This window comes from Mangifera indica, chromosome 13 (genome assembly GCF_011075055.1).
Source record: "Mangifera indica cultivar Alphonso chromosome 13, CATAS_Mindica_2.1, whole genome shotgun sequence".
NCBI classification, from domain to species: domain Eukaryota; kingdom Viridiplantae; phylum Streptophyta; class Magnoliopsida; order Sapindales; family Anacardiaceae; genus Mangifera; species Mangifera indica.
In genome coordinates this window covers 10,561,677-10,588,298 of record NC_058149.1, presented here as the reverse complement: position 1 = coordinate 10,588,298, position 26,622 = coordinate 10,561,677, and the positions used below count along the sequence as shown (strand labels likewise).

The window sequence follows — 26,622 nt, the reverse complement described above, 5'->3', positions numbered from 1 at the left end:
CAAATTTAAAAGTTAACAAATTTTTTTATTCAAAATTTGAAAAAATTATATTTTCTTTTAGGATTTTTTTAACACATTATCAGATGTTGTAGGCAATATTTTTCTCTCTCTCACCAAACTTCTCTCTCAGGCTCACCCTATTTTTTATTATTATCAGTCAATGAAACTGATCGATGAAGATCGTTCTTTGTTTGAAGACAAACAATTCATCTTCATCGATCAGTTTCTTTAATCAATAATAATTGAAAATGAAGTGTGATTGAGAGACAAGTTGAGAGAGAAGGAGAATGTCATCATTGTCGTCTTCGACTATTGATAGACATGAATAAAAAAAATTAAGAAAAAATATTAATTTTTTAAATTTTAAATTGAGAGTAATTTGTTAAAATTTTAAATTTAGAAGAGAAAAATATAATAAAATTTTAGATTATTTAAATATTTTAATAAATAATAATTTTATTTATAATCATAATAATAAAATTTAATAAATGAATAAATTTTTAATAATTAATTAATTAAATATACATCAAATCTGGAGTGAAAAATAGTCATTTCGCCTATAAAATCTACCGAACAAAAGCTTCCGAACCGCGTAGAGAAATTTAAAAAAAAATCCAAAAAAGTCAAGTCACCGTCAAAGCTTCACAGCGCGTTCACATTTGTGCACACGCTTCCTTATACCCGCTTCTCTTCTTCTCTGTTTCACCTCACCTGTCTGTTATATAAACACTCATTCTTATCGATCGTGTTCACATTTCTTTCTTCAACTCAACCATTGTTTTCTAATCTGCATATTTGTCAACCTCTCCATACAAAGCACACCAGTAGACTTATTCTCACCCATGGAAATTTCTCCTTTCCCATTTCTTAATCAAGACGAGTTTTCCCACTTCTTGGGTCTCTTCCCTGAAATGGGTAAGGGGAGCTCCAATTTAAAGAAGCGGAAAAAAGGAAAGGACGATGAAGAGTTAATGAAAAGTGCTTGGAGTGATATCCTTGCTTCCTTTATTATGACAGATGAAGAGGAGATTTCTCTTTTCGAAGACGATCAAAGCCCAACCAATCAAGCTATGACTGATTGCTTCGACCAATATGTTGAGTCAGATGCAATGGATCAGTTGAGGACGAAACGGTGTCGTCTTGAGGCTTCAGTGGGCGCCACTATTGCAGCAGCATCAGAAGATACCACCGTTTTAACCGATAACCCGAACCAGAGCAATTCGGGTGGGCCGAATCAGAGGCGGTTGTGGGTGAAAGACCGGTCGAAGGATTGGTGGGACGAGCGTAACCACCAGGATTTTCCTGACGAACAGTTTAAGCGTGATTTTCGGATGAGTAAGGCCACGTTTAACGTGATTTGTGAGGATCTGGAATCGGCGGTTATGAAGAAGAACACCTTGCTTCGTGACGCTATTCCGGTTCGCCAACGCGTGGCGGTCTGTATTTGGCGGCTGGCCACGGGTGAACCGCTCCGGGTCGTGTCGAAACGGTTCGGGTTAGGGATATCCACGTGTCATAAGCTGGTGCTGGAGGTTTGCTCGGCGATTAAAACGGTTTTGATGCCCAAGTATTTACAGTGGCCCGATGAGCAGAGAATTAAAAAAATTAAAGAAGAATTCGAGCATATTTCTGGGATATCAAATGTTGGAGGATCAATGTACACAACTCATGTGCCAATCATCGCCCCCAAGGCCAGTGTCGCCGCTTATTTCAACAAGAGACACACAGAGAGGAACCAGAAGACGTCTTACTCCATTACTGTTCAGGGAGTCGTCGATCCGAAAGGCGTTTTCACTGATGTTTGCATCGGCTACCCAGGCTCAATGCCGGATGATCAAGTTCTTGAAAGGTCAGCTTTGTCTCAACGGGCCAACCGCGGGCTTTTGAGAGACGTTTGGATCGTGGGAAACCCTGGGCATCCATTGATGGACTGGGTTCTGGTGCCGTATACACAGAAGAATCTGACATGGGCACAACACGAATTTAACGAGAAAATTGGGAAGATTCAGCTGGTGGCTAAGGAAAGTTTTGCGAGAATGAAAGGCAGATGGGGTTGTTTGCAAAAGAGGACTGAAATGAAACTACAAGACCTCCCTGTAGTCATTGGAGCCTGCTGTGTTTTGCATAATATTTGTGAGATGAGAAATGAAGAGATAGATCCTGAGCTGAAATTTGACCTCTTTGATGACGAGATGATTCCTGAAAATATTTTTAGGTCTCAATCTTCTGCTCAGGCTAGGGATCAGATTGCTCACAATCTTCTTCACCATAGGCTTGCCGGGCCTTCCTTTCTAGGTTGATTTCCGATTTTGCATTGTTATTGCAGCATAGCTTGTTAGTTATTACACAGGTATGTCGCTATAGGAATAAATTATCAGTCAATTTTTTTGTGGGTTCACTTCATGTATAAAATTTGTTTGCCCTCTTGACTAATAAATTATGATGTTCAATTATATTTCCGAATGTGGCAGTCAAATGGTCTCTCTGGTTTGTATTAAAAATTTAATTTTTTTTTAATGGTAGGTATAATATTATATAATATTTAAAAAAAATAAAACAATAATAAATTCTAATAATAATATCATATCACAGAAAATATTACAGCATTTTTAAAAATTTAAAACTTCATATATATCTTTATAATATTATAATTTTCTATAAAAATAAAAATCACTCTATATCAATAATATATATCGTATCATAAGATATAATTGTATCATACGATATATTTATTATGTCATATTAATTTGATATATTTTATGATACATATTATTTTTCGTATGTATTATATTATAAAATGTGTATCGTATATTGTAAGATATTTATAACTATAATAGTTGAATTATATATCAAAACTTAATTTTTTGTATAATTTCATATGATATGATTTTTAAATAATAAAATAATAAAATCATTTTGAAAAGCATCAAAAACATTTTTAAAAATTTAAAATTATATATATATTTATTACATCATTATTTTTTAAAAAAAATATATCGATCATATCAGTAATATATATTATATCGTAAAATATATATTATATCATATGATTCGTCTATTATATTATATTAATTTAATATATTTTATAATATATATTATTTTATATTTATATCATATTATATATTAAAATATATATTTTATATATTACCCTACTAACAATTAAACTTTTGAATCCATATTTGGTACCCTCTTACATTTTCCAACTTCTAATAGTTTATTCAACAGATCACAAAGCAATATATTCTAATAATCAATGGGTGGCTCCTCCACTTTACAGGATCTTGACTTTAGCCAAGTAAACGGGGTTTTGAATAGGATAAATCAAGACAAACAACTTTTTCTTAGCATTAATTGATATAGTTATGGCCGGTGATTCGATTTTCCCTTTAAGCCGAGGATTCTTCGCCGTGTGGGGAACATGTATGTTTTCCCATTTCACTTATCCTATAAATATCTGTTAATATCTGGTAATTACTAATTAATGTATTTTTTAAATCTACATCCACCGAAAAACTTGCTTAAATTTCAATAATTTACCAAAAATATTTGTCTAGTAAAACAAAATTTATTGTGAAATAAAAGAAAAACCACTATTTTCCACCGATTTTATGACAAGACTACAAATTGACATATCCAATTTTTCTATTAATTTTAATAGTAAATAAATAACATAATAGTTGTTATAATATAATGAAAAAAATGTCAAGGATTTAGTCATGAAATGTAATCGGCCATCAGACTTGTTCTTATCAAAGGGTTGTTGATTCTTTAAATTGATATTCATTAAATATTAAAAAATTAAACTTCTATTCATAGGTTATTAAAATTAATAAAATTTAAAAATAAAATCATTATTTAATTAATAATATTTTAAAAAATTAAAAAAAAAAAATTTAAAGTCTAAAAATTAATCATTTCACTTTAAAATTTAAACTTTAAAAAGTTTCATTTTTCCCAAGGAAATTATTTTTTTTCCTTATTTTTCTTTGACAACTGGAATTGATTCTTTGTCTAGATGTGTTCTAATGAAATCAATTTCCTTTGTTAGATCTGTTGATGCTCCCAATTCACTTTTTCTCTCCATTGTTCGATTTCGTTCGAAATTAAAACCAAAGACGAAGAGTCCAAACACATCTAAACGAATTCCAAATATCCAGATGTGTTCAACCGAAAGAACGAAGACAAATCGAAGTTCAACTGAAAGGTTTCAGTGTTCGACCTTCATTGTCTATCCGTTGATTCGAGAGTGAGAGAGCATCAACAAAATGAAGAGAGAGGACCAACGAAATTAATAGAAACTACCAAAAAATGAAATTGATTTCAGTCTTAAGAGAAAAGCAAGGAAAAAAAGTAAAATTCTAAGGGGAAATAAAACTTTTCAAAATTTAGATTAAGAGGAAAAATAAAATAAAATATTATTATTTTTAATATATTATTGATTAAATGATGATTTTATCTTTGAAACTAATTGATTTTGTTAATTTTAACAATCCATCGGTAAAAATTTAGATTTTTAATATTTGATGAATACCAAATTAAAGATTTAACAAACCTTTTATATAAATAAGTCTTTTGACCAACATAAACTATCAATTAATGAATGGTGACATATGACCATTATGGTTGACCAATTGAAAAAAATACCCAAAAAAAAAAAGTCTTTCTTTTTATTTTTATTTTTAAATTTCTATTGAACATTTGAACACCACTACCTTCTTTCTTCCTTCTATTCTTCTTCAAACTCCATATAATTTGAAGAACAAATCTTTTTCAACCAATAAGTGGCAGCGGAAAATTGTTAAGCCAAAAAATTTGCACATAAATATGAAGTCGTCCGAAGGTGTGAAAGAAGTAGCAAAAACTGTTACAATTTCTGCCCAGAGGACAGTATCATAGAGATTAATAAAATACTTTGATGGTCAAATGCTAGTTTGTCAAATGAAGAATCAATTTCTAGCTACTTCTTGACAAAGAACTGAATTTTCAAGTTTTAATTCTCTAAATATATTTTAATATTATAAAGGTATTTTAATTATTTTAATTATTTTCATATTTTTATCTTAATTTCTAACGGAATTTATTAAAATACTTTGATGGTAAAGGTGTACTTGAATTGAGTCAAATTGATTATTATCTTACTCAAGTTCGACTCGATTATTTAAAGAGGAGTTCTAGTTGGTAAAGTATCGATACAAGTTCTAGCTTGAGACAAAATTAGGTAACTCATCTGGGTCAAAAAAATTAATTTTAACCTCTTAATTTTCAAATTAATATATTTAACCTTATAACTTATATATCTATTAAATACCCTTATATTTAAAATATAAAAATAAGTTTTTAAAGTTATAAATATAAAATTTAAAACTATATTTTATTTAAATTCAATCGTAAGATTACGAACTCATTGAATTGGACATTCTCAAACTTAAACAACTTAAATTTGAGTTCGACTTAATGTTAACCCAAACAACTTGTGAGCAATTGTGAAAATTTACTGTTTTGATATAAAACAAGTTAAATTGGAGATGTCATTCAATTTATCATTTTGATATAGAACAAGTAGGAATGATAGTACTCCATTATAATAAGAGCAATACTATGTGTACCCACTTTGGGTACACAAATATTACACACTCATATGTGTCATTATATGATTAGTTATTGTTTTATTCTTAATTCAAAATCATTAAATTATATGATGACACATATAAATATGTACATATTTATGTACCCAAAGTGGGTACACATAGTTTTATTGTTATAATAATAATAATAATAATAATAAATTATAAGTGGTCAATGAAATCATTAAAAATAGGCCAAAGGACTTATTCCCACCCAAAGATTCTTTCTTTCTTAAGTTTTCATTCTTTAATTTTAAAAAATTCTTTTATCCATTTATGAGCAATTAAATTTGTTAATTTTAAGAATAAAATTATTATTTTACCCATAATATTAAAAATAAATTAAAATTTTATCTTATTTTTCTCTTTAAACCTTAAAAACTAATAATTTTTTCTTTAGACTAAGTTTTAAAAAATAACATTTTCTCGAAGGGTTTATTTTTCTATCATTGGAACCATCTTTAACAACCTATCTCTCTAAATACTTTCTCCCCCTTTGATGATCTCTCTCCCCATTTTTCTCTCCAACCAGTAATCGAAGCGTTGAATTGAAGATGAAAAGTTGAATCATTGTCTGGCTTCATCTTCCCATCTTTTGATTTGGTGTTTCGACGACCAGTGGAAGGAAGAAATGGGGAAAAAGAGACTATTGAAGGGAGAAGAAGCGTCAAGAGGAAGAGGTTATCGGTGATGATGCCAAAGATGGAAAAATAAATCTTAGGAGTGGAAATGTTATTTTTTAAAATTTGATAATACGGGAAAATTATTAGTTTTTAGAGTTTGAAAGAGAAAAAAGAGAAAAAATTTTAAGTGATTAGAATTTAGTTAACTTTATTGATATATATATATGGTGAGAAAGGAGGAATCTTTGGGTGGAAATAAGTCCTTTGGGCTTTAATATAATTTGTTCCCCAAAGCTGGTTGGGTCAGGGGGACTCAAGATATGTATGAATATGAAAGAAGGCCAATTTCAATTTGTATTATCTTAAATTTACCTTGGTTTTATGTCACTAATGACGTTAAACTCACACTGAATCTTCCATGTAAGTACAACACACAAGCGTTCACGATGGAAAGCATCGATGATTTAAGACCGTTGATTACTAAATGACAATCAATCGGGGTCCACGTTGATCTGGTTTGTTACGCTCTGCCCCCTCACATGGACACTTTCCAGGGTCCAGCTCCAAACTGTTGAAGGCCAACAGCTGGTAGGACCCAACCAATCTATTTCATCCACGTGTCTTTGACAAATAGGATGTTGAATTCAGAGCTTTCTTTTCTTTTTTAATTTTTTCCTGGTAAAGAAAAAAGACAAAACTAGAAAAAAATTACCTGAGACTCTGAGGCTGACGCCCCCTGCTTCGTTGTCACAATCACTAAAATTCACGAATTAAAGAAGCGAGATAGACAGAGAAGAAGAGAAAGAAAGGCATGGAAAATGAAAACAACGAACTAGAGAAGGAGAAGGAAGAGGAAGCTGAGGTTGAGGCGCTGGGGCAGATGGCGGGAGCAGAAGAGGAAGGACAGGTGGGGTCCAGCTTGACCATGGAGAGGGTGGCTGCGGCCAAAAAGTATATTGAGAACCACTACAAGGCTCATAAGAAGCACCTTCAAGAACGCAGAGAAAGGTTTCTTTCCTAAAAGACGTATTGCATTATGAAATTTCTCAATTGGATTTTCGTTTCTCTTGCCTGCATGCGTATTGAATTCCACTAATTTTGACATTTCTATATATATGTTATCGCTGACGATTAATCATTCATCATTGCATGTTCTGTTAATCGTAATTCTTTTATGTCGTTGTTTGATTTAAGCATTGTCATTACATTGTCTAAACGGTATGGGCTAATGAAGGGAAAATGGAATTATCAGAATAATTGAAAATTAATGTTATTTTGATATGTTATGAGGTACTGTGTCGTGAATTATTATGTTATTTTAATGCACATTTGATTGGGAAAGATAATGTGGAGAGGAATCTGTTGTTAAAGTTGTATCTGTTGGGAGTGTCTTTGGAATTTTTGGTGGGAAAATCTAGTTGTGGCCTTTTAGGAATGTGATATCTCGTAGTGTTATATTCCTTGAAAATTTGAATACTAATGCTTGTTTGCTTGTGGACATTTGCAGTGCTGTTGAAAAAAACTAAGTAATTTGCTAATAGTTCCTTATCGTCGATAACAGAATTGTGAATGATGTAGTAATTTTGGCAAATAAAGAACACAGTGGTAAAGAGCTGTGGAGAGAGGGAAAGGACAAGATAGAGAGGTCGAGTATCATCTGTGCTTTTTTGGTTTAGAGTGTGACTAGGCCAATTTAAACCAAGAAAAAGGATAGGTTTTGCCTTTTTCATGACAGTTCAAAATGTTAAAGTTTTGGACCTAGTGGGCAATTTAACATGAGGCTATGGGCCTTAAAATAAAAAGTAGAAATGGTTTGTTTCTGGCAAGCTAACCAAGTGGAAGAAATATGTTGAGCCCTTTGCTGCCTCCATCTATTTGTACTTAATTTGACTATTAGATGGTATGTGCAGTTTTTCTGCAATCATTTGTGTGTCTAACTTATATGTTTGGTACTTCATTTGATTTCCATTCTGGTTTCTTGTTTCGTCCATTCACACAGACTCAAAACACATGCATTGTAGTGGATCAAAGTTGGCCTTCCAGGCTTAAAATTTTCAAATTCTCCTGCATTTCTTGTAACGATGTTTATCATGAGATATGATTTCCCTGATCAGTTTTTTTTATAACACTGGAGTTTTCTGTATTTAATAGTGGTAGTATTCCTGGTATAATTTTACTAATGGCAGGCGCTCAGACCTGGAAAAGATGTTGGCATGTTCAGATGTTTCAGAAGAGGAACAAATCAATCTGCTGAAGGATTTGGAACGCAAAGAGACAGAATATATGCGCCTTAAAAGGCATAAGATATCTGTTGATGATTTTGACCTTCTCACCATTGTTGGAAGAGGTGCATTTGGAGAGGTTAGATGCATGAAATTTATATAAATGTGAAGAGATATTTTTTTGACAATTGTCCTTAACACTTGGTTGATAAAGGTTTTTGGGCTGAACTCTGTTAATATTTGGAAATCAGTTCTAATAAAATTTGCAGTATGATGCCTGTATAAAGCAAAAAAAAATTCTAACTATTTTTTAATTAGATTTTAATTATCGTGAATCAATTTGAGCTCAAGATCATATATATATATATTAATATTACGGGAAAAAAAAAGGCAAAAAAAATATGCCAACTCGGGGTCAGATTGAGGTAATCATTGCATGAGAAAGGTTGGTGCACTAATTATTTTTAGAGTGTGTACTCTGATTGCTCGGTCCATATTTTTTATCACTCTCTTTGTTTCTTGTGAGAATGGAGATATTCTAGTATATTGCACTAATACTTGCCGTTTTATTCCTTGGGCTTTTTATTTAGTGATATGTGTTTCACTGCATTTGCTCAACTGAATCTGATTTTTCCCGAAGCCAAAAGTGTTTCTCAAAATGGTGTATGCACCACTTTTAATGAAAATATATGATGGGGATGGGCCACAAATTATCTAGTTCTATGTTATTAGCATTAGCGGCTGAGGAAAACTATTGGCGGTAAAAATGGTGGACAACAATTATGCCACTGGCTTTATAAGGTGAACATTGGTGGTATATTTACAATATATGTTGCTGGTAATGAAGTATGATGGTGGTGATTGATTGTTGAATGCAGTAGCAGATGGTTGGGCAATCATAGATGAGCTGATTTTGGAAGTTTGTACAACAGGTGTTCGCATAGTGATTATTTGAGGACTCATCTATGATCTGATTGCAGTGGTGATAGTGGTGAAGTTTCATGGTGACATGGTTCCATTGTCCATCATGAATTAGTAGGTGGTAATGTCATGGTAGTGCTGTAAGTGGATGTAAGCTTGTAGGTTGAGTGAGTGGCTTGGTGGCATACATCAGGTTGTTGGTAGAATCTGCTTGTATAACAGGTTCCAAACTATAGTTAATTTGGACTCTTGAGTCCCACCTTATGATTGAGAAGTGCATTGTTACTATTTTAAGATTCTGAAAAGTTCCCTGTAACTGAGTTTTAATTTAGGAATCAGAAATCTAACTTCTGTGTAGTTTTTAGATCTCGAAACTCTTTGCCATTAATTGCTATGAAGCTGTATGCCTTTACATAACGGGGTCTGATTTGATCCCAGATCATTTATGTGACACCAAATGAATTACCATTAGATCTAACTACCACCTTCTTTGAGGTGACTGATGTTATTGGTTGATTACCATCTTCATCTTATACCCCAAGTTGCCTCGGTTTTGTTAATTGTTTTGGAGTATGCTTGTTGTTTAATCTTTGTTTAGGAAGCTTAGATATTTTCATTTACAGGTTAGATTGTGTCAGGAGAAGAAATCAGGCAATATTTATGCCATGAAAAAGTTGAGGAAGTCAGAAATGCTTAGCAGGGGACAGGTGAGATATGAAATTATTATGTTATTTTTGTTCTAAGAGGTGCTCAAAAACTTATTTTCTGTACCAAAATTATTATTATTTTATATAAGGCATGCTATGTTGCTTGGAATCAATTATGTATTTTTTTTTTAAATATCTATGGCACATTCCTCTGTGTTAATAATATAAAGAAAAAGATTGCAACATGCTCTGTGTTTCCTCCACATGTATATTTTCTTGATTTGTCTTTAGGTAACTTTTCAACATTAAGTTTTGACTTTGGTCTCCAGTGTTTTGTGCAACATGATGTACAATATTAACAACATTGAGGACACTTCCCATCTTCCCATCATATAAGAACCATGAAGTGTTAGCTGTTCTTCTGGACACTCTTTTTTAAATTGTATTTAGTATGCCTTTAACTATCTTCCTTTTTTATAAGAACCATGAAAGTGTTAGCTGTTCTTTTGGACACTTCATTTTTTTTTTTTTTTGGTAAAAATATACACCTTTTCAACTGTAAGTCAGATGCATACAATCATTGTCGTTTGCAAACTGATAATAAGCCCCTATCTTGTGAAGCAGTATTAATGCATCTTTAATTTTGTAACTTCTAGGCAACTTATTTTTTTACTACTGTTTTCAATATTCTTGAGTGTTCATGCTGCTAAGGGACATCATTCAATCTCTAGATGGTTTTTCACTAATTTACCATGTCCCGTTATACTTTATTGAACTTCTTCACATGCAGTCATGTGTGCACCACAGGTTGAACATGTTAGAGCTGAAAGGAATTTGCTTGCTGAAGTTGGCAATCACTACATTGTCAAACTCTTTTATTCCTTTCAAGATGCTGAGTACCTGTATCTAATTATGGAATATCTGCCTGGTGGTGACATGATGACTTTGCTGATGAGAGAGGAGACCTTGACTGAATCTGTAGCAAGATTTTACATTGCTCAAAGTGTGCTGGCCATAGAATCTATTCATAAGCACAACTACATTCACAGGTCTGTATTTTCCTGTAGTGAGATGTTTGTCAAAGAACATATTTAGGTACTGAGTTCTTGAAGTGCAATGTATTTATGACTTGGTCTACATCTTGTTGGTTTATATTCACAACCAGTGTCTGGTAATATTTTTCAGGGATATAAAGCCTGACAACCTTCTTCTGGACAAAAGTGGTCATATGAAGCTCTCCGACTTTGGTCTTTGCAAGCCTCTTGACTGCACAAATTTGTCTTCTATTAATGAAAATGAAGCTCTGGATGATGAGAATTTGAATGAATCAATGGACATTGATGGCCACTTTCCAAAATCTGGTGTTGGTAGACGCTGGAAAAGCCCCCATGAACAATTACAACATTGGCAGATAAATCGGAGGAAATTGGTGTGCACTAAATCCTCTTTTTCTTAAGAACAGATATGGCTTTACAGCACATCTTTCTTCCATTCTGATTGCAGCTTACTTATGTGAAGGAAAGACATGTTTGCTATTTGTCTTTTCAAGGATTATATAAATAAATTCTAGATAGTAATATTATAACGGATAGAAATTTAATTATGTGGCTACATTTGGTATTTGTGGAGGAGTATGTTTACCAAAGAAGGGTCATTTCTTTGTTGGGGCATGGAAACACAAAGTGATTTTTGGAGATTATGTTTCAATTCTCAGAAATTATAGGATTAGTTGGTTATCACAGAATGCTTGCTGTAATCATCGCCATGGTTGAAGTGGTTAATAACAGATCTATCTCTTCTGTTCCTGTTACTCATATACACTGATTTGCTTTCTCTGTGTGTGTATCTTAAATGCTCTAAAATTTTGGATTAGTTGCCTTCATTATCTTTTTCCTTTTTCATTTATCAGCATTTCTCCCTTGTGGTTCTGTATAATTGGGCAGTGTATCTCTGCACATTGACTAAATTTTTACTTTCTGCAAAAGAAGTACAGCAATCTTAATTGTGTTAATTCATGACTAATCTATTCATTATTGTTGATTCTGATTACTTATATTTAGAAAGTTTTTTGCTTAAGTTTCTATTTCTAATTATTCAATTAACAGGCATATTCCACAGTTGGCACACCTGATTATATTGCTCCGGAAGTGTTGCTGAAGAAAGGATATGGAATGGAGTGTGACTGGTCAGCTAATAAGATGAATTAGGCTTTCTTTTAATTGATAAATCAAATATAATGTTGAAGGGTTTATGCCATCCATTTCTGTACATTTCTTGTGACTGTTATGTTTCTTCTAGTGCTTCTAAATGAATCCAAACCTTTGTGTTAATGTATTGAAGTGATATTAGATGTTAAGTGTTCATATATGTGTAGATGCATATATATGTTCGTTATGGCTGATATATTATTTTGATCTTTAATTGGATTGTTGTTTATTTTTCACAAGGATAGTCTTTTTGTTGCTTCTACTTTGGTGGTTAGTAATGACACTTCTGACCATCTTTTGCATAAATCTTCTATTTTGTTAAAATGATTGCCAACAAGAGATTTGTAATTATTCAAACATAATTTTAACTTTCCAAAAAGGAAAGGATGGTGTATATCTCAGAGGAACTCATTTCCCCCTAACTCAAATGGGCTTATATTTCCTCTATCATGAATCTATCTATTTTTGTGCTTGCAGGTGGTCACTTGGTGCTATAATGTATGAGATGCTTGTTGGCTATCCACCCTTTTATTCTGATGATCCAGTAACGACATGCAGAAAGGTTTGCTTGATTAATTCTCTTGAGCTGATTATCTGATAACTGATTAGCTTTTCTGTTTTATCCAATTTTAGTAAGTATGAACCATATCAAAATATCTTTGTTGAATCTAGTGTCTGTGTTATATGTCATATTGCTCACTTCTGATGTGCTTTTCATGGTTGCTCTACCTGTTTTCTCTGTTAATGAACAGACCACTTTTAATGACACATTTGATCTAATTTTGAGTTTATTTCATTTACCTCATGTATTGCAGATTGTGCATTGGAAAAATCACTTGAAATTTCCTGAGGATGCAAGGTTAACCCCTGAAGCAAAGGATTTAATCACTAGGTTGCTTTGTGATGCTGAGCATAGGCTTGGTACTCTAGGGGCAAGCCAAATTAAAGTACTTTTCTTATACACTACAATCATCATTACTTTAGAATTTTGCTATTGCTCTTTAGTCTTTTAACACCAAATATGATCAGGCTCATCCTTGGTTCAAAGATATTTTATGGGATAAACTCTATGAAATGGATGCGGCATTTAAACCAGAGGTCAATGGAGAACTTGATACTCAAAATTTCATGAAATTTGATGAGGTAATGCATTCAGGCCTATCTCACTTTGGAATTGGTCATTAATTGCGTCTGCTTTTGACTAGCCTACATAACTATATCTAGTTTAAATTAGGCTGGGGCTAGCCTTGCTGATAAATTTAGGCTGCTACATCATAAACATTTCGCAAGTCAATCATCATCAGGCATGATGGTTTATAGCTTTCATAAAGGCTGTCCTACATGATGTAGTCTGGACCATTAAGAAATAAATTGGCATTTGGTACAGACCAAAATACTTTTGAACCATTATTAAGTTGCCTTGTCTGGTGATAAGTTCTGTTACCCTTGATTTAGAATGGGAGATGTGGTTTCACTTATCATGTTTGACAGAATACTAATGCAAAATAAGAAAATTAAAGAACAAAAAACAGAGGTAGTGCTGAGAGCTTTTCTTTCTCCTTCTAAATGTAGTGTGCAATTATCATTAATGATAGGTGTTTTTTTGGTGGTGACACATGAAGTTGCATGAAAATGTGTAGGCTTGATTTCTCTCTTCCGAATTGAGCATGTGTTAATTTTTTTATTCTAGGATTTTGTATTCTTTTAAGAGGATCACAGTCTTAAAATAGTTGAAATATGAATGTTTTCATATTTGTCATCACCTACTTCTGTGCATTTATGTTGCTTACAAACTCTGGAGTCTTTATTTTATTCATCTTTTCATATATATGGATTTCTTGAGATTCTTTCTCATTTTGATATGTTGTCATTCTAGTAAGATATTTGTACATAATTCTTATTTTGCTTTAGGTGGATGCCCCATCTCCGAAAAGAACAGGATCAGGGCCTCTGAGGAAGGTACATAACTTGTGTGCTGATGCATTAGCAAAACCAGTTGGATTAAATTTAAATAACTCAGTCTGTTGTGTGATCGTATTTCATCGAAGTTGAAGAATTTTTTTAAGAAAACTAACTCTAATTGGAGCGTAACACTCAAAGTCAAAGTGCTTTTTGGCAAATAATGTCCAATCAGTAGGCTTTTAACAAAGTTTCTCTTTGGAGTCAAATGCAAGATACACCACTGACATGTTAAATGATGACCATGGACCTAGCCCATTAATTGATGTATGCTATTCTGTTCACAATTTATTGACAATAAGATTTTGTTTGAGTTGAACGGAACTATATTACAATGTCTACTAAAGTGATATAAATATATGGAATTTTGTTCTAATAGAACCTTAAGTTGGTGTCAACTTCATCAGTATTTTCTAAGATTTGATTCTAAATGATCTTGGCTAAGAAGTAGTGCCATAGCTTGATATCTACGACCTTATCAACTAAATAGAGATTGAGACATATTATCTGTTTTTCAAATAAGCATCTTTATAACCCAGTTGTGTGAACATGGGATAGGCATTAAAAAGGGATATAAGGGTTCTTTTATGTATCACGAGGAAACCGTGCTTACACAGCTCTTTTGTGGATGTGTATTTTATCCTGACCTGAAAATGTTACTATATTTTTAGTGGCTTACCAAACTGTGCTATATGTTTGTCTGCAGATGCTGTTAACTCCCGAAGATCTTAGTTTTGTTGGCTATACATACAAGAATTTTGAGGCTGTTAAAGGGTTACGCCATCCTCTGGGTATGAGAATACTACTCAAATACAAATTTCACTATACTTGTTTCTTTTTCTATATGTTGATTTCTTGATTTAACATGTGGTCATCCAAATATTCTTATTATACTGTATTTTGACTTCTTTTAGTAATTGCATATTCTTGCATGTGAAATTAAGTATCAATGTTAACATGGAATTAACTTTTGTGGATCCTTTTTTCTTTGTACATTTAATTTGATTCACTACTTGGGTTTTCTGATTCTAATGATGGGTCATGGTTTTTTGGTACAGAGCAGCACCTTGCGAATATAACCATGGGTATTAGTTAAATGTTAGGAAACAATTTTCCATGTTACTTTTAGGAGCTTTTGCTTATTGTGACAGACAGTAGTCCTGGGATACCTTGACATTCATTTTGAAACATAGTTGGCTGCTGGCCAAGACATAGAGGTTTTTCATCACAAGCAAGTGATAGTGTGCTTTTATGGGCTCATATGCTCTTGATAGTGTGCATTTATGGGCTCATATGCTCTTGAAGATCTTGAAAACCATCTAAACATCTTTGTGCACATCACTGCCCATTAATGTCAGCATCATGCGGAGTATTCTTTTCGCTGAACAAAAAGAAATCGTTTGTTATTACTTCCTCAGATTCTATTCTCTTCAGAAGCCTTCAAACAATTGTGTGTGATTTGAAGAGAATCCATGATTTCAATCTATATTTAAGTTGCAGTTTTATGAATTCTTCAATATACATCTTCTATGATGACCTGCAAAGTTATTTTTTCTTATTAATTTATACAACTATTGCAGAAAGGAGGGGGAGCGCATCACCAAATCGACTTTCCACCGATTCTTTCAACAGTAATAGATACCTTTCTTTAACACTATTTTTAAATGCATCTTGTGTGTATGATTTTCAGTCAGTTAATCTAATTGATAGTTTCTTTGCTAGGCGATTCTGCAGAGGAGTACTTGTCTAAACTTTCAACTGAAAAACACAGATAGAGAGGTGCCTGCAACATCAGGGGATGCCATTGGACGGTAAAGTGGCTGAATCCTCAGATGTAAAGCTTCTCACAAAAGAATGAAGAAGCCCTTTGGGTTTGACCTGCTTATTTTTCAGTCAGGTTTTGCCCTAGTCTGCCTTGTTAATGTAGTTTGCTGCCGCCTATTTTATGGAACTTTAATTGTACAGTCATACTGAAGAATTCTGGTTCTGGGAAGCTCTTTGATGGTTATTTGGTGGCAGTAGTATTGTAATTTAAAGTAATGTGTTCTTTGAGTTGAGATAGTATTGAGGTCCTGATTGCCAGCGCTAGCTCACAGAGTAATATGCCATCGCTTATACCTGCTTTGTTGTCCACTAGTGAAATTCCGTGCTTTGAAACTGGTTTACAAAAACCAAACTGGAGATCGATTAACAAGTACGGGGCATTGGTGAGTAGCGCAAACTTGGGACTTATGACCTTCGTATTACACGTATCTGTTTTTGAGTTTAAAACTATTATGTCAAATTTCAAATGTGATTCACTCTATATAACCGGATGCCTTTAGATTTTGTCTTCTACCCCGCTCTCCGACATATTGGCGGTGAATATATTAATGATGTATCTATTATTCATCGGTTATTCATATACACAGTAATAATAACTTCTAACAATATATTATGATTATCCAAAATGATGAAGTGCTAGTGAGAGACATGAGCCATCAATAATTTGAAATTGTACAATTTGATTATTTTATTAACCAATATCTCTTTGCGGTTAAGATGCAAAATTAGTGTCTATCTTAAATTACTTTTAATTTATGTTAGTTGATTTATGTAGTTGTGATTGGATATGATTAGACTGAACAACAACTTAGTTATACCGTAATTATAGATTTACGTAGTTATTGACATATGTCAATATGCTTAATAGAGATATTTATTCTTATATCTAAAAGTTATAAATCTTTCATACATTTCTTAATATGACCAATCACTACTATTCTAACAATCTTTTCTCAAGAATTACGTTATGCGAGCGTCAAACTATATTTATTCTGCCCTTAAATTGAAAGATTACATATACTATCATTTATTAGAAGATGTGTTTTATAGATATTAGGGTAACGATCTATATGATATCCTATTGGTAGGGCAATTTAGTAAACATGTCTACTCAGTATGTGTTCATATATTACATTAAGGGGGCATTCGGTTCCAGTTTTTTAAGATTATTTTGGTAATCTATCTTTTATTTTTTTGTTTGGTTTGTCAGTAATAAAATATTACAGTAATATTCTATTATCAATGGTGATGTGACAGGTAATATAAGTGATAATCTGATTACTACCTTCACCTTAAGTATTTAAATATTACCAAAATAATTTTGATTTTATTATAATTATATTATTATTTATTAATTTTTTGAGATAAAAATAAATTTATTTTTAATTAATATGATAAATAATATAAAAAATATTTAAAAATAATTATATTCAAGGGCATTTAAGTAAAATAATTTATTTGTAATCTTTTATTACATTTAACCAAACACAATAATTATTTAGAGCAATACTATGTGTACCCACTTTGGATACACAAATATATAAACACTCATATGTGTCATCATATGATTGGTTATTGTTTTATTCTTAATTCAAAATCATCCAATCATATGATGACAAATATAAATGTGTATACATTTGTGTACCTAAAGTGGGTACACATAGTTTTATTGAATTATTTATACCTACCAAATGTTATCAAACATAGTAATCATTTATACATAGTAATCTTTTAAGTAATCTATTTTCAATGTAATCTTTCTATTTTAATAAAAAAACATTACTCAAATCAAACGCCCTCTAAGTTGTCAATAAACAATCATTGACATGTGAATCTGTTGTTACCTCTCATAAGGTCATTCAACATTATAACGATTTTAACTATATTATACGTCTCTTAAGTCAGAATAATATCGAAACTAAGTATACTTTTAGAATGATTACCATATGTACGTAACCAAATTAAGCATTGTCTAAAGCCTAATATGTGATAATGTGTGAACGTATGATTCATACACTAATTTTTTCATTATGATTGTATCATCTTATAAACATTTATCTAATTACATAAAGTAGGATAGCAAAAAAATAATGTTATTTTATTAATACGAACATCATACAATTTGACAATTTAATACTATTACATTGACGAAATGGTTGACTTTAAACCATCTGTTGTAACAATAACCTGTCATTCCCCGCAAAGAAAAAGAAAAAGTTGATGGACAAAACTAAATATATAGATATAATTACTGTTATGATTTACAAAAATGATTAACTTGTGAAAGAAGAGGAAATTTTGACGAAAGACACCGGGAAAATCGCAACATTGGTCCAAGAAAATAACGATGGCCATGGTGATTGATGTATCGATTTTCAATTATACTATCAGATGTAATACATTCACCTTGAAGGTCAGGTCCTCCCACTACTTTTTACTCTTCTTTTTGTTTGTTTCATACACAGAGCAGGATAGTTGTGCGGACGATCCCTCTATTTCATTCATCATGTTCTTCTTGTTGGATGATGGAATAACGAAGGCCATGGCAATTGTTGTACGATTCTCCTTGATTTGATACTAACACTTGAGAGTGAAATGAAGAATAATATGTTAAGTTACAGTCCACATTGAATGCCATTAGGATGATATTTTGACTTTCAAGGATGAAAATGCATGCAAGGAGGAGGAGACTGAGAAAGTTCAGGAGGAGGAGATGTTGATGCAATAAGGTGGATAAAAGACTCGTCATTTTAACGATAACATAGAGGGTATTGTTATAAAGCCAGGTGGCTTTCCACCAGATTAAGTCAAGAAAAGCAGTGGGAACGTATTTATTATTGCAAGCACATGGAAGAAGAAATTGGCAAGGCTTACGCAAGAGAAAGCAAAGGAGTGTGAATGCATTAATGAAGTTGGAAAATTGGCTTGAAAATTTGCTTCCTTTGTTGACTGGAGGGGCGGCAAATTGCCTATAAATACGCCCTCCTCTCTTCATGGAAACACAATTTTTCTCTTCTCTTCTCTGCATCCGGTTCATATATAAAAACATTCTCTCAATACTTTCTTATTTCTTTCCATCAATTCTTCTTTAATTTCTTCATCTGTCATATTGATTAAGTTAATTTTATAACACGTTATCAGCATGATCAACTCATATATATTATATCTTTCCATTATGTCGTTATACAGTTTATATATTATAAATACGGATATCCTAGTTGTGATGTCCCAGTAATTTATGTTATATTTCTGCTTAATTTTTATTTATAATTGTATCATATTTGCAACCCAAAGATTACAAAATTGTAAATCTGGACCTAAAGTCTTGAAACTCTTGAATCTAGACCTGAAGTCTGGAATATCATAAATCTGGACTTGAAGTCCTGAATATCATAAATCTGGACTTGAAGTCCTGAATATTATTTGTAACCTGAAGTTTACAATATTATGAATCTAGACCTGAAGTCTGGAGTATTATAAATCTGGACCCGAAGTTTTGAATCTTATTTGTAACCTGAAATTTATAAAATTATGAATCTGGACCTATAGTCTTGAATATCATAAATTTGGATCTAAAATCCTGAATATCATTTGTAACCCGAAATTTACAAAATTATAAATTTGTGACCTGAAGTCATAAATATTATTTGTAACCTGAAGCTTACAAAACCAAGAATTTAGACCAGAAGTCCTGATATTATTTAAATATTTATTTTTGTTGTCTTCCATTTATTTGAATATTTATTTATTTCAATCTTTATTTTTATTTATATTCGATTTACAACCTGAAACTTGTAAAATCGTGAGAAAATCATATGTATGGGCCCGAAGTCCCGAATTTTATAATTTACAATTTGAAGTTTGTAAATTCAGGAGAATACATATATATGGGTCAGAAGTCCGAAGTTTCATCAAAGTCTATATTTTAATAAGGCCAAACGACTATTTCCCACCCAAGGTTTAGCGTTTTCTCAAAAGTCCCCCCTTTAACTATGGAAACACCAAACACCCACCCATGGCCAGTTAGATTTAACCAAACCCTAACGGCTGAAAATTTTATCTCCTTTTGCCCTCCTAAACTTTAAAAACTGAAATTTTCCCCCCGCCTAAGTTTTAAAAAATGGTAGTTTCACCCTAGGGTTTGGTTTTGAAATCTCCGGTGACCTCTCCGGCTCCGTTGCCGACGACCGCTCCCTCCGGAAGTAACCTCTCCTTCCGGCGATCTTTTTCCTCCCATTTGGAGGTCCGATCGACGCCCGGAGACGCCGTGGGAGACGAAGACTTCGTCGGGAAGACGAAGTTCTTCGTCTTCCCAGACGAAGCCGACGCCGTCGTCCTCATCTGGGAAGACGGTCGTCTTCCCAGAGGTCTTCTTCTGGGAAGACAAAGAACTTCGTCTTCCCGATGAAGTCTTCGTCTCCCACGGTGTCTCCGGACGTCGATCGGACCTCCAAATGGGAGGAAAGAGATCACCGGAAGGAGAGGTTGCTTTCGGAGGGAGCGGCCGTCGGCAACGGAGCCGGAGAGGTCGCCGGAGATTTCAAAACCAAACTCTAGGGTGAAACTGTGATTTTTTAAAACTTAGGGTGGGGGAAAATTTGAGTTTTTAAAGTTTAGGGGGGCAAAATTAAATTCTATTTTAGTTTATTTTTAATATTATAGCCAAAATGACGATTTTACCCCTACCACCGTTAGGGTTTGGTTAAATCTAACTGGCCATGGGTGGGTGTTTGATGTTTCCATAGTTAAAGGGGGGACTTTTGAGAAAACGCTAAACCTTGGGTGGGAAATAGTCGTTTGGCCTTTTAATAATGATATCACTTTTGCAACCTGAAGTTTGCATAAAGTGTAAAAATATGGACTTGAAGTCCAAAACATAATCATAATACGTATTATAAAATTTTGAATACTAACCATAAAACCAGAAGTTTTGTAGATATGAGATAATATATGGACCTGAAGCTTCCAAAATTAATCCCAATATTTCTCCTACAAAATCAGCTGTTTTATAAATATGAGATAATATTTGAACCTGAAGTTTTAAAGATTAACTCATATATATCATCTACAAAACCAGAAGTTTTGTAAATATGACAATAATTGAACTTGAAGTTCCTAAAATTAGATGGATAATATTAAAAGAGCTTTTTGCATAAGTTTCCACTTATAATTTATGGGTCTTGAAAAATTGACCAAATAAAATATCTCAGAAGGACAAACATAAGACTATTATTTCTCGGCATCATATCCCTGAAGAATTAAATTTGTGGATATAATGATAAATCTATTAAATTTGTAGAGAAATTTGAAAGATAGATTTGAATATCAGACTCAATAATACTTTCAATGACTCTATATTTAGTATAACTCTACAATATTCAGAATCTTTTCCTAAATGTGGAAGAAAAATATTCCCCACATTTTATTTTATGCTCCTGTAGTAGCAATATCGGAGAAGAAAATTCTGACTTAATATTTTCTTGTTATATATCGTTCCCTGAAGTGAACGCAACTACCAGAAGTAGTTGTAATGCAGAGTAAACCACAAAATAATATGTGTAGTTATAAATGTCATTGGTGGTGTACCTGTAGTATACACAAACGTTGGGTGGATCTATATCAAACACCCATAAGTATTAAATTTTTAATAAGTTAGATCTTGTCGATTTAATGATTCTTGATGTTTCAAATCTTCTTTCAAAGAATAACAATATAGGTCACTTAAATAATGACAAGGATGCCTAAGATTTTTATAAGTCATAAATATTATTTTGTCTTTCTTCGTTTCAATATTTTGTGTATATTATAACTAACGTAATTTTTGAATGAAAAGAAATGGACTACAAAATTGAAACGTTGACTTCAAAAGCTGATGTGGGAGACATGTGTTTGGTGGACAGTGCAACAACGCACACAATTCTTAAGGAAAAATTTTTTTTCTTAACTTTAGCATTAATCGAAGCTAAAGTAAATACTATATCAGGATCAATTAATCTGATAGAAGACTCCGGAAGAGCCACAATTATGTTAAACAATGAGACCAAATTAAGCATCAATGATGCATTATATTCAAGTAGATTCAGAAGAAATCTACTGAGTTTTAAAGATATAAGAAAAAATAGTTATCATCTTGAAACCATGAGTGAAAATGGTACAGAATTCATTTGTATAACTAGTAATACCTCTGGAAGAAGACTTATACTAGAAAAATTGTCTGCTTTATCATCTGGATTGTATTGTATAATCATAAAGGCAATTGAAACCTACGCAGTATCGAACCAGAAGTTCGTTGATCCAAAAGCATTTATGTTTTGGCATGATCGTTTAGGCCACCCATGATCTACAATAATGCGTAGAATTATTGAAAATTCACATGGACATACATTACAAAATTATAAAATTTTATTGTCCAATGAACAATTATGCACCGCCTGTTCTCAAGGCAAATTAGTAATAAGACCATCCCCCTTTAAACTTGGAGGTGAATCCCCATCATTCATGCACATGATTCAAGAGGATATATGTGGACCCATTCATCCACCAAGTGGGTCATTTCGTTATTTTATGCTCTTAATTGATGCATCTGCACGATGGTCTCATGTTTGCTTATTGCCTATTCGAAATATTGCATTTGCTAAACTATTAGTACAAATTATCAAATTAAAGACACATTTCGCAGATTATTCGATCAAGTCAATACGGCTAGATAATGCTGGTGAATTTACATTCAAAACATTTGATGATTATTACATGTCTATGGGGATTGAGGTTGAACATCCTGTCCTGCATGTCCACACACAAAATGGATTAGCTGAGTCTCTTATCAAACGACTTCAGTTAATTGCACGTACTTTATTATTAAAAAGTCAATTACCTACTTCTATATGGGGACACGCTATATTACATGCTGCAGCGTTAATTCGCTTGCAACCTTCTTCTTATCATCAATATTCTCCCCTACAATTGGTCTTCGGTTACCAACCTAATGTATCTCATTTGAGAATATTTGGTTATGCTGTATATGTCCCTATTGCGTCTCCTCAACGCACAAAAATGAGACCCCAATGTTGTTTAGGAATATATATTGGATATAATTCACCATCTATTATTAGGTACTTGAAAACATTAACAGATGATCTTTTTACTGCACGATTTACAGATTGTCACTTTGATGAGACAACTTTTCCATCTTTAGGGGAAAAGAAAATGCCTTCTGAAGTTAGACATGAACTTACTTGGTATGTACCTACCATGTCTCATTTAGATCCTCGCACATTCCAAAGTAAAACTGAAATGCAAAGGATAGTGCGATTACAAATTATTGACAACCAAATGCCTGATGCATTTGTAGATACGACAAAAGTGACAAGATCACATGTTCTAGCTGCTAATGCACCAGCAAGAATCAATGTGACTGCTGAACAGTTTATTCGAGTCGTGACTGATCCATCTACCTCATGCCAGAAGCGTGGTAGACCTATTAGATCAAAGGACATGTTCCTCAAAAAAGAAAGGCAAACAATCAAACAAATATTCCTCCAGAAGAGGTTATGGTCCCTAAAGAGACACAAGCCCCTGAAGTGGCACAAACCCCTGAAGTGGCACAAACCCCTGAAGTGGTATAGAATTCTGAAGAACAGGAAAATGAGAATATTGAAATATCTTTAAATTATGTTCATACACAAGAAATGTGGAATCGTTAAACATTTATAGTTGATGATATATTCTCATTTGCAATAGCTACTGAAATTTTGAATGATGATGATTTTGAACCACGTACTGTGGCTGAATGCAAATAAAGACATGATTGGCCTAAATGGGAAGAAGCAATTCAAGTAAAATTAACTTCACTAGCAAAACGTCCAGTGTTTGGGTCTGTAGTTTTAGCACCTCAAGACGTACAACTCGTTGGATATAAATGGGTATTTGTGAGAAAAAGAAATGAGAAAAATAAAATTGCTAGATATAAACCCAGGCTTGTAGCCCAAGGCTTTTCCCAAAGCCCGATATAGACTTTGATGAAACATATGCACCTGTGATGGATATAATCACATTAAGATATTTAATCAGTTTAATAGTCTCTGAAGGACGGAATATACATCTAATGAACGTAGTTACTGCTTATTTGTATAAAAATTTAGACACTGAAATTTATATGAAACTTCCTGAAAGATACAAATTGCCTGAAGTAAAAAGGGTCAAATCAAGAGGCTTGTATTCAATTAAATTACAACGATCATTGTACGGATTAAAACAATCTGGACGTATGTGGTACAATCGCCTCAGTGAATATTTGAAAAAAGAGACTATGTGAATGACCCTATATGTCCATGTGTCTTTATCAAAAGGTCATAATCGGAATTTGCTATTGTAGCAGTTTATGTTGATGACATGAATTTAATTGGGACTCCTGAAGAGCTCTAAAAAACTGCTGAATATTTGAAAAAAAGAATTTGAAATGAAGGATTTGGGGAAAACAAAATATTGTCTCGGCTTGCAGATCGAGCACAATTCAAATAGAATACTTATCCATCAATCAACGTATATTGAAAAATTATTAAAACGCTTTAATATAGATAAGACTTATCCTTCGAGCACCCTAATGGTTGTTCGGTCTCTTGATTCAAAAAATGATTCATTTCGTCCTAAAGAAGAAGATGAAAAGATACTTGGTTATAAAGTACCATATCTTAATGTCATTGGAGCCTTATTATATTTGGCCCAATGCACGAGATCGGATATATCCTTTGCAATTAATTTATTGGCTTGATTTAGCTCTACACCAACTCGTCGCCACTAGAATGGAATCAAACATATACTCTATTACCTATGTGGAACTAGAGATTTGAGATTATTCTATTCTGTCAAATCTCCTAAAAATCCTAGTTTGGTTGGATATGCAGATGTTGGTTATCTTTCTGACCCTCATAAGACCTATTCATAGACGAGATATATTTTTACTTATAATGACACAACTATATCATGACACTCTACCAAGCAGACTTTGGTTGTAACTTCTTCAAATCATTCAGAGATTTTAGCTCTTCATGAAGCCAGCCAAAAATGTATATGGTTACGGTCTGTCATCCATCATATCCGAAATGCATGCAGTCTTCCTTCTACAACAGACACTCTTTCCATATTATATGAAGACAATGCAGCATAGATTGCCCAAATTAGAGGTGGATACATCAAAGGAGACAAAACTAAACATATCTCGTCAAAGTTCTTTTACACTCATGAGCTCCAGCAGAGTAAAAAGATTGATGTCAAACAAATAAGATACAGTGAGAATCTTCCAGATTTGTTCACTAAGACACTACCGACATCAACATTTGAGAAGTTAGTGTTTAACATCGGTATACGGCGACTTAACAAGCAACCAAATTAATCCTACTACAAAGAAGGGGAGCGTTCATCAGAGGGAGCATTCATCAGGCAAAATTTTAAAGTTTATCAAATATTGGACAAAATGTGCACTGTACTTTTTTTTTCCTTCATTAGGTTTTATCCCACTGGATTTTCCTAATAAGGTTTTTAATGAGGCAGTTTAAGCACGTCCAACGTCAACTTACAGGACACTTAATAATTATGTTCCTTTGCTTTGGTTTTTATCCCATTGGGTTTTTCCTTAGTAAGGTTAATATAATTATCTGTAAGTGATGAAAATTCAAAGGGAAGTATTATAAAGCTAGGTGGCTTTCCACTAGATTAAGTCAAGAAAGGCAGTGGGAACGTATTTATTATTGCAAGCACATGGAAGAAGAAATTGGCAAGGCTTACGCAGGAGAAACCAAAGTAGTGTGAATGCATTAATGAAGTTGAAAAATTGGCTTGGAAATTTGCTTCCTTTGTTGACTGGAGGGGCGGCAAATTGCCTATAAATACCCCCTCTTCTCTTCATGTAAACACAATTTTTCTCTTCTCTTCTCTGCATCCGGTTCATATATAAAAGCATTCTCTCAATACTTTCTTACTTCCTTCCATCAATTCTTCTTTAATTTCTTCATCTATCATATTGATTAAGTTAATTTTATAACAGGTATAAAATTATTATATTAATATTTAAAATTTAAAAATTAATTATTAAGTATGTTTTTATCTTTTACCTATTTGAGATAAAATATTATATTGTGTGTTTTATTAATAATAATTTGAGATAATTTAATTAAAAATTAAAAAATAAAAATATTTTAAAAATAAAAATAATAAATAATTTTAAATTAATTTTAATTAAGTCAGTTTAATTTGAAGGTTTAAACGTTGGGTTAAGACTAAAATATGTTATGATTTTAATTCATATCAAATTAAAATTAAAGTTTTTTAATTTAAAATTCGAATTGATACAGTACACACATGATTTAATGACACTGATGGTCAAAGTATTATGCCCTCACCATATAAATATTAAAAATTCTTACAGAATCCACGTCAGTTTATGTCGTCAAAATTTAGACACAGACATCTACTGATCTACATATCAACTTGGAGTAGAGCTGTCTGACGCTTGGAGCCGGCTCCACTTTTTTATTCCTAAAGTATCCCTACCCAAAACTCCAATTTTGTTCTTAAGTAAAACATATGATGGATAAGGA

General features: G+C 32.7%; 2 protein-coding genes across 3 annotated transcripts; both read left to right on the top strand.

The window, feature by feature from the left end:
• Positions 1-742: 742 nt before the first annotated feature.
• On the top strand, positions 743-2,453 carry LOC123195101 (protein ALP1-like). The gene has a single exon (XM_044608706.1). It carries the CDS (start codon positions 843-845, stop codon positions 2,298-2,300), a length of 1,458 nt encoding a protein of 485 aa, XP_044464641.1. The 5' UTR covers positions 743-842; the 3' UTR covers positions 2,301-2,453.
• A 4,489-nt stretch (positions 2,454-6,942) lies between these two features.
• Positions 6,943-16,540, top strand: LOC123195041 (serine/threonine-protein kinase 38-like). 2 transcript variants are annotated; one of them, XM_044608610.1, is made up of 13 exons: positions 6,943-7,255; positions 8,434-8,608; positions 10,014-10,097; positions 10,845-11,086; positions 11,223-11,466; positions 12,143-12,222; positions 12,722-12,806; positions 13,060-13,191; positions 13,274-13,387; positions 14,156-14,203; positions 14,910-14,994; positions 15,784-15,834; positions 15,914-16,540. In XM_044608610.1, the coding sequence occupies exons 1-13, from the start codon at positions 7,059-7,061 to the stop codon at positions 15,976-15,978; spliced, it is 1,602 nt and encodes a 533-aa protein (XP_044464545.1). In that variant the 5' UTR covers positions 6,943-7,058; the 3' UTR covers positions 15,979-16,540. The 2 variants fall into 2 exon arrangements, with proteins under 2 accessions (XP_044464545.1, XP_044464546.1); XM_044608611.1 differs by having other exon boundaries at positions 6,945-7,255; positions 15,926-16,540.
• The last annotated feature ends 10,082 nt before the right edge of the window (positions 16,541-26,622 follow it).